This window comes from Corythoichthys intestinalis, chromosome 1, assembly GCF_030265065.1.
Source record: "Corythoichthys intestinalis isolate RoL2023-P3 chromosome 1, ASM3026506v1, whole genome shotgun sequence".
NCBI lineage: Eukaryota > Metazoa > Chordata > Actinopteri > Syngnathiformes > Syngnathidae > Corythoichthys > Corythoichthys intestinalis.
In genome coordinates, this window is record NC_080395.1 from 63,517,420 (window position 1) to 63,529,704 (window position 12,285).

The 12,285-nt window shown below is 40.2% G+C and overlaps 1 protein-coding gene across 1 annotated transcript in view; it reads left to right on the plus strand.

Moving 5' to 3' along the window:
* The first annotated feature begins 1,002 nt into the window (after nucleotides 1-1,002).
* The window catches only part of fam189a1 (family with sequence similarity 189 member A1), a 154,416-nt gene continuing 143,133 nt past the window's right edge, over nucleotides 1,003-12,285 (plus strand). Inside the window, exon 1 of the mRNA XM_057835276.1 lies at nucleotides 1,003-1,859. Within this exon, the coding sequence (XP_057691259.1) occupies nucleotides 1,620-1,859 (240 nt within the window). The 5' untranslated portion in view covers nucleotides 1,003-1,619. The remainder of the gene's footprint in view (nucleotides 1,860-12,285) is intronic.

Consider the following 12,285-nt stretch of genomic DNA (forward strand, 5'->3'; position numbering starts at 1 on the left):
AGAGTGGTCAAGATTTTCTTTTTCATATACAGTCTATATAAGTATAACACCATTTAGCATTTTAAATGTTTTTTCTTTTCTTTTCAATTTTTCTTTGTTCGGATCGATTATTTATCATCTAAAATATTGGGGAAAATGTGACAGTAACAAAACAATACAGTTAAGCGATAGTTATGAGGTAGGTATCCGTGACTTATTTACAGACTCTATTGTTTTCATTGTGAGGTAATCTGTTTAAAAGTTTAAAATATGCGGGTGAATAATTTTTTTAAAGTTTTTTTTTTTTTTTGCTTTTTAAACTAAATACTGTATTAGACATCAATTACTGTTTTTAAGATAAAAATGACAGACAATTTAAATAATAAATATAATTACTAATCTTCATTTTATGGCTTGGTTGAAACAAAAGCGGTTGCGTGACATCCGTAAACGGGGGGTCTCTAGGGTAAAACAGACAAATTAAAAATAGTCCGGGGGCTTAACGCCCCATGAATCTGCAATGGCAGCATATAGACATATTGTTCTATCAAACACAACAGTTCTTTTGGCTTAAAATACAGCATTTTATTTTAAAGAGGGGTGCAAGAGCAGAAACTGCTTTTTCAGCCTTGTCTGTGTTTTCCACCAAATACAAAAATCATTGATTATTTCATGATGTTAATTTATTAATATTATTTAAAAGCTTTTATTTTTTTTCTCTTTTTTAATGACCAAAAATACTCGGTTGCCCTATAAAGGTTATTGTCTCCCCCCAAAATATATCAAAATAGTCACTTGCTCTATAAAGGTCTTAACTGTCAACTTTTAAATAGCTGTCCACTGTAGTGGCCACGGTCCCTGAAAGTCTTAAAAAAAAAAAGCACGGGCAACGATGGCCTTGTGTTTATTTCCTTAAACGTGAACCAACTTCACCCGCTGGGAACAAAACCTCCCATGCTGCACCTCTTCACAAATGAAGCGCATGCACCACCTCCAAACGCCCCCTCCTCCATCAGCATAGTAGTAAGTCAGCCTGGCTCCCGCTGCTGCATGCGCACAGGCGCACTGTGGCACATTTCCAACAACTGCGCACAGAAGCCCTCCGCCGTTTGCCCGATTGCGGAAATTTTACCACAGTATCGGACACGCTGGATACAGGAAGTCACAGGACGCCGCGTCCTGATTTCACACATGCGGGCTGATGTGGGGCTTTAGCATGGCAGCCGCAGCAGCAGCAGCAGCAGCAGCAGCAGCATGACAACGCGGCAAGGTTGGTTCTCCTCCGGTGCGCCTTCGGTGACTCTTCTACCGAGGAATGGCTTGTTCGTCGGAGCTAAGAAGGAATTTGGTGCGCGCGGACTATAAAAGCCTTGGTTTCCACTTCGAGTGTGGCGATAAGCATCTGGTACTGATTGCACCCTTGTCGCCACTTCTTCCCTCCCACTCCCGGCAAGCACCACACTAATTGGAGATCATCTTAATTGATCGAGAACAACCGCGTCGCGTTTTGACCTCCACTCCCGTCGGTTAAGCTTAGGCACTTTCTATTTTGGGATTTCTTCTCTCGCATAGCATCTTCGTCGGGCTATCTTCCTCGCTTGCGCTCGTTCCACCTTTGCACTGCACCTTTATTCCGGACAATGCCGGTGAACGCGTTGCCCCGGGCGGGCATCAGCGGCCAGGGCTCTCTCAGCCCGGCGTCGCTGTCCCGCAGCCTTTCTCGGCTGAGAGAATACCGAACTCGGACCCGGATCATGCTGGCTCTCGGAGTCTCTCAGATGGTCCTGGGGAGTCTCATCCTGGCCGTCAGCTTCGCGGCTCTGGCTCTCACCACATCCCCAAGGGTGCGACACTCCTGCCCTTTCTGGGCTGGCTTCTCTGTGAGTACACCCCCTTTTCCACTTGTCTTTGTTTTGCTATACTCATGATGAACTCTGATAGTATTTGTGGCCAAAAATGTTATACAGTAGTAGGGAATTCGAAGTTGGAGGGAAGCATGGTACACGAGACGAGATTCGTGTGAGTTAACCCTTAATAGGGCAAGTGAAAAAACAAACAAATGAACAAACAATCAAACAAACAAAAAAACTTAAACTCCATCAAGACCTGGCATCCACATACGTATAATTACTAATTATTATTGTAGTTTTTTAAATGACATGCGTACTGTATGTGTTTTAATGTATAAATACATTTATACATTAATAAAATTCTAATTAAAAGCAATAATAATTAAGATGAAAAAAATAATAGAAATATACAGTGGTACCTCTACATATGAAATTAATTCGTTCCAGGACCTTGCTTGTAATTTGAAATGGTCGTATGTCAAGCAGGGTTTTCCCCATAAGAATACATTATAATTCCATGAAGTCGTCCCACAGCCCTAAAACCTACACTAAATCCTTAATAAATACTCCTGTTACTATTGCAAATAGCAATTACAAAGAGCAAAACAAATAAATTATGAATAAAAATCATAATAATAATAATAATAATACCTGTAATAATGTAACGAATCGGGTTCTAATGTGGCCGACTTTTTTGCTGTACCTGAACGCACTGCGGGGCTGACGTGACGCTGAGCAAGAGAGCTCGGATTCTATTTTACTTTCTGTTTTGATGCTGCGTCAGTGTTGCACAAGTTGATGAAATAAATGTTTAGAAACCTGACGAAGCTGGCGATTTCTTTGGCGGTGTTACCACAATAATTGTCACCTTAACTTAAAAAAACTGGTGAACGGAGGAGGACGGCCGGTGGAGATCAACATTCTACGGCCGTATTGTCGACCCAGTTCATTGAGGCACAGACTATGCTTATATTTTGCTATCATTTACATCTTCATTTCAGTGGTAAACATCACCTTTTCTTTTTTTCTCCACCCGCACTAACCTTTTTGGATCTAGTGTTGATTTCTCTCACAAGAAAATCAGCCGTGCATCAGTCTTCCGGCAAAACAAAGAAACTGCAGCGCGATCAAAAACCATTGTATTTCGAGCATTTCGTCCGATGTAGAAACAAATGGTGAGTCAAATTTTTCGTCCGATGTCGAAAAGCTCGTGTGTCAAAGCGACCGTATATCGAGGCACCACTGTAGTCTGGTTATGGCACCCAGTAACACTCTAAATACTTTTTTAAAATGTTGTAACTCATTCATGCCATTGACAACAATATACGTCCACATCATTTATACTGGGAGGACTAGCTGTGAATTCTCATCTTTCAATGACATTGACAGCATTAGACGTCCAATCCATTTTGACTATTAGGGTTGGCGGCGATCATTCATTCTCTCCCAGTCAAAATGGATTGAACGTCTGGAACCGTCAATGGCAACCATTGAGGTCATAAGCAGTGTTGTTGATAACGGCGTTAGAGTATAACGGCGTTACTAACGGTGTTATTTTTTTTTGTAGTGAGTAATTTAATTAATTGGTTTTCTCATCTTGGCAACACCGTTACCGTTACTGAGGATGTAAAAGGGTGCGTTACTATGCGTTGCTACGTTGGTTGAATGACGCGAGAAAAGTCTGAGAGACACGGACTCACGGAGACGAGAGAGTAAAGTGGGACTGGGGAGAAGGGAAGGGAGTTGTGACGCCGTTGTAAACGCGATGCTATGTGGCTCCAATAATACCTGACTGCAGCAGATAGCCTACAAACTACACCCACATGATGCTACGGTAGATATCACATGTATATAGAACTAGATGCGGAATGACAGACCCGCCGCCATCTTAAAGCAGTAGACTTCCTAGGAAGTCTCAGTTGTAGAGAACCTTCCTAGCGAACCTAAGTAACTTTTTATCTAAAATACTCCTAAATCGGCAAAATCTTGACTTAAATCTACCTTTATATAATGAAAGTAAAACTTTCACATGTAGACAGAAGGAAACTAAATGCAATAACGGGAGCGATTTCAACAACTTGAACAGTTGATTCACAACTTTAAATGACTTCCAAACATAGCGAAGGCTACTGGGTTTTTTTTTTAGAATGGAAAAAAAAACATGAAAAGTAACGCCAATTACTTTGCCAAGTAACTAATTACTTGTACATTCAACTGAGTTACAAACTGAATTACTTTTGGGAGAAGTAATTTGTAACTGTAATTAATTACTTTTTTTTTTTTAAGTAAGATTAACAACACTAGTCATAAGTGCCCTGTAAAGGGTTAAGGATTTTTGTTGCACCTCAAGTCTAAGCACTAATATTACAGACCTTACCGCAAAAGCCATTTGTTCATCCATAATGAGAGACTTCTTTGAAATAATATATTTAGGACTATGCAGTTGGTCATGTGTCCCTCAGAGACTGTGAAAAATAAATGCACAGCAACAGAGCAGTCATGTAGGACAATTAATAAGTGTGCAGTTACTTCATCGTTGCTGTGCATGAACTGGCCTTCAACGTTTTTGCAGAAGAAAACTTCAATATTTCCGAGAGGAAACTTTTTTGTGGCTGTATTCCAGGGACAGAATGTCCTAAACTCATCAATACCTGTTAGAGATGGAGTGAGATGGGGGAGGATGGAGTGGACCAAGTTAATCAGATGCACTTTACCCGACTCATGAAAAAGTTTGAATTTGGTTAGTTTATTATGAACATAACTATTATTTCTCTTTGCTGTTGTTTTTGACTGGGATAGAGTCAGGACCAAGTCTCTCGCTCTGGCACCACTTTAATCCTTTAAAAAAAATATCTTGTTTTTCCTGGACCCTGCAGACATTGGCATAGATTTGGGCTGCAGCTATCAATTTTTTTTAGTAGTGGATTTATCAATCAACTAGTTAGTTGGAGTAATCGGATTAGGAACATTTAATGCGTTGCAGAATCCATTTTAGAAGATGTAAAACAAAGGCTTGCTAAGACTGCATTTTCAAAAGAGAATGAAATGCGAATACAAAATGAAATTCCCAAGTGATTCTTCAAACTATACAGACTTGCACTTTCATTTAAAAATAGATTAAAATACTGTAATTTTCGCACTATAAGGCGCATCTGACTATAAGCCGGCACCCACCAAATGCGACACGAAAACGGCATTTGTTCATAGATAAGACGCACTGGACTATAAGCCGCAGCTGTCATCACTGTATTATGGGATATTTACACGAAAATATATTAATCGGTAACACTTTATTAGACAGCGGCATCATATGATGGTCAGAAGACCAAATGAACCACGATGCTTTGAACCAATTGGCTGCAAAGTTTCATTGCTTCAAGAAGCTTCATTTTGCCATCACTGCTCCTTTGGGGGAGACAGTCAACCTCAGCTGCCACCTGCTGTCAATACTGATATTGTCCAACATGCCTCCTAGCATGCATTGCAGCGCTACAGATTTAAATAACATCATAAATCAAAATTCATGTTCTGTGCTAATTATTTTTTCAGTCACTGTTCCAGTTTCATTAATTGCTAGTTATGGTATTTGGTAACACTTTTTTTGACAGTGGCGCTATAAGACTGTCATTAGACAATCATAATTATGACATGACACTGTCATAAGCATTACTCAATACTCATAAAAAGATGTTATTTAGTGTTATCCGGCAAATCATCTCACTTTTGAACAGATGTAAATCATCCGAGCTGGACATAAATGGAGTTAGTAACATTATTTGCCAGATGACACTTAATGACATCTGTCATAAGCATTCAGTAATTCCCATGATAGTGTCATGTCATAATTATGACGGTCTTATGACAGTCTTATGACGCCGTTGTCAAATAAAGTGTTACCAAATACCATAACAAGCAATTAATGAAACAACTGGAACAGTAACTGAATAAATAATTAGCACAGAATATAAAATCATTTACATCTGTAGTGCTGCAATGCATGCTAGGAGGCATGTGCTGCTTACGAACCCAAATAAATCAACAAATAAGCCGCAGTGGAATACAAACTGCAGGATTCAAAATAAAGGAAAAAAGTAGCGGCTTATAGTCCGAAAAATTACAGTACCTGACCTTGGCCTCAAACTGTATAAAAAATGAATAAATGAGGACCCAAGTACAACAAAAGAACAATTGGCTAACTTGCATAGCAAAAGTCCGCTAGCTTTTTTTTTTTTTTTTTTTTTTTTTACAATGCTCGTAAAAAATCGTTCAAACACTTATTCACAAAAAAAAAGGTTATATACTTATATAATTATAAACTAAATTCCGAATGCATTAAAAAACAAATGAGCTCAAACAAAAACTTACCTTATGTTGGTCGTAACAGGGAGTAGGTGGATTCAGCCATGTTAAATGAGTTATGTCATATTCACTGTTGCCAGTAGAGGGCAGTGTATCCACCCATATCAATAAAATAAATGCACACGCTTTCAAAACAAACCATTACAACGCCACTAATTGAAGGAGTACTCGAAGCAGCGAAATTTGATTCGAAGCTTTTTTTCTAAGCGAATTACTCGAGTTAATCGGTTAATCGTTGCAACACTACTTAGATTCATCAGCACTTCTTATTCGCCATTCTAAAAACTGAAAAAATAGCAACTCCCTTAAAAAAATAATGAGGCAAATTGTGCTAATTAAAAGGGACAAAGAATATATATGGACCAGAATAATGGTGAAGATGTCACATGAACAACAGACGGGATTACATCATATAGCAATGCTCCAGTACCTTCAAGAACAAGGTTGTAAACAGTATAAGACATCAGAATGAATCACTTAACACTGAGCACTTAATAGGTGCAGTTCTCTCAGGTGATGACAACACATCTTCTTTTTTGTATACAGAGAAATGGCACTTCTACCACCACCCCCTAATGTTGTCTCACAAAAAATAATCAACAGTTTAATGCTCACTAAAGTGAGCTGCTCTGAGATACCGTGAGTTTTAAGTGACCTCTATTTTTGACTGGATTATTTCCTCCCTCAAAATGCTTCCATTACAGTAATTGCTAATAAGATCACTCTCAATGGTTGAGGAATACTGTACACAACATTCAATGTAAATGCTATGTAATTCATCTCTATGCAATACAATTTCTGTTTTATACCATGTTAAATTTTCATGACAGTTTTTGTGTTTATGACCGCACATTTCCTTGATTCGCTAACAGAGACCCCGTGTAGGCCCACTGCATTAATTATAGAGGCACTGGGGCAGCAAGGGTCTCTTCGGTGCCATCAAGGCCATCTGTGTTTGTGTGCAAGGGTGTGCGCATGTGTGCAAGAGTGCACAGTTACAATGGAGTTGTAAGGGGTCAGAGTGCAAAGGCCAACATGTGTTCATGATGGATGCCTTGATCTTACGTCACAAATATGAGGACCTGAAACATGTTAATGCGCATTGTTCATCTGAGTTGATGTTGCATATTTATGTAAAAGAAATAAAAATAATAAAAACAAAATATGTTTAATAATGAAAACAATGTTGGTTTGTTTTACTGAGGGGGAAATTGTGTATTTTGTAAATTCATCACTACGGACAATTTGGTCTTCAACTAACACAACATGCATGTACTTTGTGAAAATCCACATTAGCATGATGGGGTAAACATTTTGTGCCTAGAATACCATCAACTCCAAAACTGTGAAGGTGACATGTTAAAAATGGGGCTTTAGAGTAAGAAAATGAGCCATCTGTCCTCTCAAAGGTGGTAATCCACATGAAATATGCCCTCATCTCAGCTAAATGCGGACAACAATGTTTGTTGTGTAAAAAGAATGGTACTCTTGGACACTGGAGTTAGGCGCTTCTATGTAAGCTCTTTGTTAGTATCAAGCTGCAGACTGTGACGCTATTCTCCAGTAGTAGTGACAACACTGCACTCCTCCACAATGCCTGCACTTCAACACAAGTTAGCAGTGATTCTTTTTAACTCTCAGTAATACGTCATGACATGTGGGCGAACTGAGCTAATGAGCAAGTTGATGTGTGTTTGCGTGTGGTTGTCTGTGTTATATTTACTTACCATAAAGAGAAGAGAAATCATTGCTTCCTCCTACAACCCAACTAACAGTGACAGAATGCCTTAATCCAAGCCTACTATATTATGTATTTGTATATAAACCAACGTTAGTGCTAACAGCCTTTGCAGATAAATGCATCTCATAATTTATGTCAATATGGCAAGATAACGGCATCTCATCATAAATTTGGGCTCTTAACCTTTGGCTGTGTAATCCATCTCTGTAAAGGGTAATGTTTAAGTAGCGAAATGAATAGCCAGATGAACACCAAGTCTGCATTTATCCTTTGTGGACCAAGAGCTGCTGAGCTGCCCAACAAGTCTCAACAATCCTTTGCAAAGCACTTTGCAGTTCTTTGTTACACACAAACATCCATAGAACGATTAATGTAGAATCTGCTGATGCTTGTCACCGAAACACGGCACATAGGGACTTTAAACACAATTTAACAATACTTTCTTAAACTGGACTTTTTATTCAACATTTTCTGTGCCTGTGGAAATTTTGTCTTGTTTTGTTCTATAGGCGGCCTTTTGCTTTTTCCCTGTTAGAGGAAAGAGGCGGTGCATATGTTTGGATCACTTCTGAGTTAATTTATGGAGATGCGGATGGTAATTTGTTCTGCATGTCAGCTGCTGACAGCTGCAGAGGTCCTTTGGCTTGCTGTGTCGTTCATGGGCCAAAGCCAGCAGGGAACAGTGATTTCACAGCCAAGAGCTCTCAGGTAAACCCGCTGGCCAGACAGATGCAGCACAGAAACGTGTCTGTAAGATGAGCTTGGTACCATCTGCGGGTCTCTGTTTCACCCTTTATCACCACATTGATAAGACAGGAAGTGACGGCTCTCTGAGCGGGGCTGTGGGTTGATAGAGAGCCTCAAACTGGGGTATGGTGGTGGAAGAAGACTGAAAAGACATTGAGTCTGGCACACTCATATCAAGAAATTAGAAAGGACGCTATATTTCATTCCTTAAGAGCGATGTTAGTCTGAGAATGTGATCTTAGCCGTGCCTGCATGAGCTCACATGGCAGCCACAGAACCGCAAAGTCTTACATTTTCATTAAAAAATACGGTTTAAAGACAATCTTTTACAGCAGTTTCATTATGTAAGTTCTCAACCCATGCCAAAGAAACAAGTAGCATTGTCTGTCTCTTAGTTTGACTGTTGAGTGTCTTGGTGCTGCCATCTTGCTTCAGTGTATGAGTCATCATTAATGATCCGCTTCATTACCTTCAATCCCTGCAGCATGTAGAGTATGAAACACACACATGCACTGACACCAATTTATCGTGCACAGAGCCATTGTAGACGTCTGATGAAAGGTTGAAAATGAAGCTCTTGATCGCAGATGTGCCGATAGGACAGGCTAGGGAAGCAGTTATTATAAATCAGCGTGCTTGGTGTCACAACATCAAAGTGGAAAAAAGTGATTTCTTCCTGATGAGGGGATATTCCAGAAAGAAAGGCCAAAGATCTTGTACATAGCTGTGTGAAAATGCCTTTCACATAACCGGTGACGTAGGTTCGGTTCCCATTGAGTCTCTTATGTGGCTACTACATTAACGGACAGCCCTGTGATCTTCTCTGTAAAATTATTTTTCCATTTGATTTATCTTCCTCAACCGCAGCCGGGGCTCAGCAGTTAATCAAAAAGTAATTGCGATTCTGATTTTTACTTCTCACAATCATAAAAAAAAGAGAATAGTTGAAGGCACATGCCAAATGGTGCAGTGTGTATGTCTTTGTGTCCTTGTCCTGCTTGCTGCAAGCTGTATTACTGTGTCCTACCTGATCATGCTTTAGGATTTTTCATTATAACATTACATCATATTAGAAGACATTACAAGTTCCAAAACCTCATTTCAGGGAGATATTTGACCTGACCTAACCCTATACAACCCGCCCCATCCACCCATCCCAACAACTGACCCCCACCGTGTCCCATACGTACAGTGCCTTGCAAAAGTATTCGGCCCCCTTGAATCTTGCAACCTTTCGCCACATTTCAGGCTTCAAACATAAAGATATGAAATTTAATTTTTTTGTCAAGAATCAGCAACAAGTGGGACACAGTCGTGAAGTGGAACAACATTTATTGGATAATTTAATCTTTTTTAGCAAATAAAAAACTGAAAAGTGGGGCGTGCAATATTATTCGGCCCCTTTACTTTCAGTGCAGCAAACTCACTCCAGAAGTTCAGTGAGGATCTCTGAATGATCCAATGTTGTCCTAAATGACCGATGATGATAAATAGAATCCACCTGTGTGTAATCAAGTCTCCGTATAAATGCACCTGCTCTGTGATAGTCTCAGGGTTCGGTTTAAAGTGCAGAGAGCATTATGAAAACCAAGGAACACACCAGGCAGGTCCGAGATACTGTTGTGGAGAAGTTTAAAGCCGGATTTGGATACAAAAAGATTTCCCAAGCTTTAAACATCTCAAGGAGCACTGTGCAAGCCATCATATTGAAATGGAAGGAGCATCAGACCACTGCAAATCTACCAAGACCCGGCCGTCCTTCCAAACTTTCTTCTCAAACAAGGAGAAAACTGATCAGAGATGCAGCCAAGAGGCCCATGATCACTCTGGATGAACTGCAGAGATCAACAGCTAAGGTGGGAGAGTCTGTCCATAGGACAACAATCAGTCGTACACTGCAAAAATCTGGCCCTTATGGAAGAGTGGCAAGAAGAAAGCCATTTCTCAAAGATATCCATAAAAAGTCTCGTTTAAAGTTTGCCACAAGCCACCTGGGAGACACACCAAACATGTGGAAGAAGGTGCTCTGGTCAGATGAAACCAAAATTGAACTTTTTGGCCACAATGCAAAACGATATGTTTGGCGTAAAAGCAACACAGCTCATCACCCTGAACACACCAGCCCAGTGCTTCTCAATTATTTTCTGTTACGCCCCCCCAAGGAAGACGTAAATGTTTCGCGCCCCCCCCAACTCTTTGCCGCCACTGTAAATAGTATCATTCGTCTATATTACTATTATAAGTACGCCTCAGCCTAACATTGTGTCCTTTTTTTTCTATTAAAGAAAAAAAGTAACAGATCAACTTATAATAAAGTATAACTTTTTTTAACATTGTGTTGCTTGTAACAGAAAAGACTTAACGCGCATCAATTTGCCTGAGGTTAAAAAAAAAAAAAAAAAAAAAAAAAAAAAGTCACATCCAAACTGTAAAAATACACTCAAGGTACATTTTTGACCATTTGATACTGAAAAATAAAATGTAATAAAATCAGTAAATAATAACAAATTCAAATTGATTAGAAACATTTACTCTTCAGGACAACATGCCAAAAAATTTGACCGAAAAAAAACAAGACTGAATAGAAGGGGGGAAAAAAGTCTTTGGACAGAAGGAAAGTTTTTATTTTCGCTGATTCACCACAGTGCTCACTGGTTTACTGATATAACACTGACAAAGCGGGACGATTGTGACAATTGGCAATATTCGGCACATTTTCGCTGAAAAACAATCAAGCGGCTTATCAATGAGATTGAGGTCTAATGTCTTTAAGTGGCGTCTTAACTGATTTGGCTTCTCCGCTATAATCATTTTTAGACTCAGTAAACAGTGGTCTTTCCTCATTTCCCACTATATTAAAAGTCAAAGGCAAACGGCCCGAAAAAAGCGCATTCTCGGCGGCCGAGGGAGAACTGTAGGTGAGGGCGGTGGTCGTGACGATCCCAAGCCGAAAACGGCACTTCTCGGCCGGACACGTGAGAACCGAAGAAGACAGTGGGTCGCTGCGTGAGTCCAGCTCTGCATGAGTCTCTTCCGTGTGCTCTTGCTTACTTCAAAAATACTGCACGCACATTGAAAATGAGAGCGCCACTGTCACCCACGGAGTGGATGTGCAAGTACACTTTATTCTAGTACGGAAAAAAAAAAAAAAAAAAAAGCATGTTCCCCGAGGTCACTCGCGCCCCCCCTGGCATCGCTCTGCGCCCCCCTGGGGGGGCGCGCCCCACCATTTGAGAAGTACTGCACCAGCCCCACTGTCAAACATGGTGGTGGCAGCATCATGGTTTGGGCCTGCTTTTCTTCAGCACGGACAGGGAAGATGGTTAAAATTGACGGGAAGATGGATGCAGCCAAATACAGGAACATTCTGGAAGAAAACCTGTTGGTATCTGCACAAGACCTGAGACTGGGACGGAGATTTATCTTCCAACAGGACAATGATCCAAAACATAAAGCCAAATCTACAATGGAATGGTTAAAAAATAAACGTATCCAGGTGTTAGAATGGCCAAGTCAAAGTCCAGACCTGAATCCAATCGAGAATCTGTGGAAAGAGCTGAAGACTGCTGTTCACAAACACTCTCCATCCAACCTCACTGAGCTCGAGCT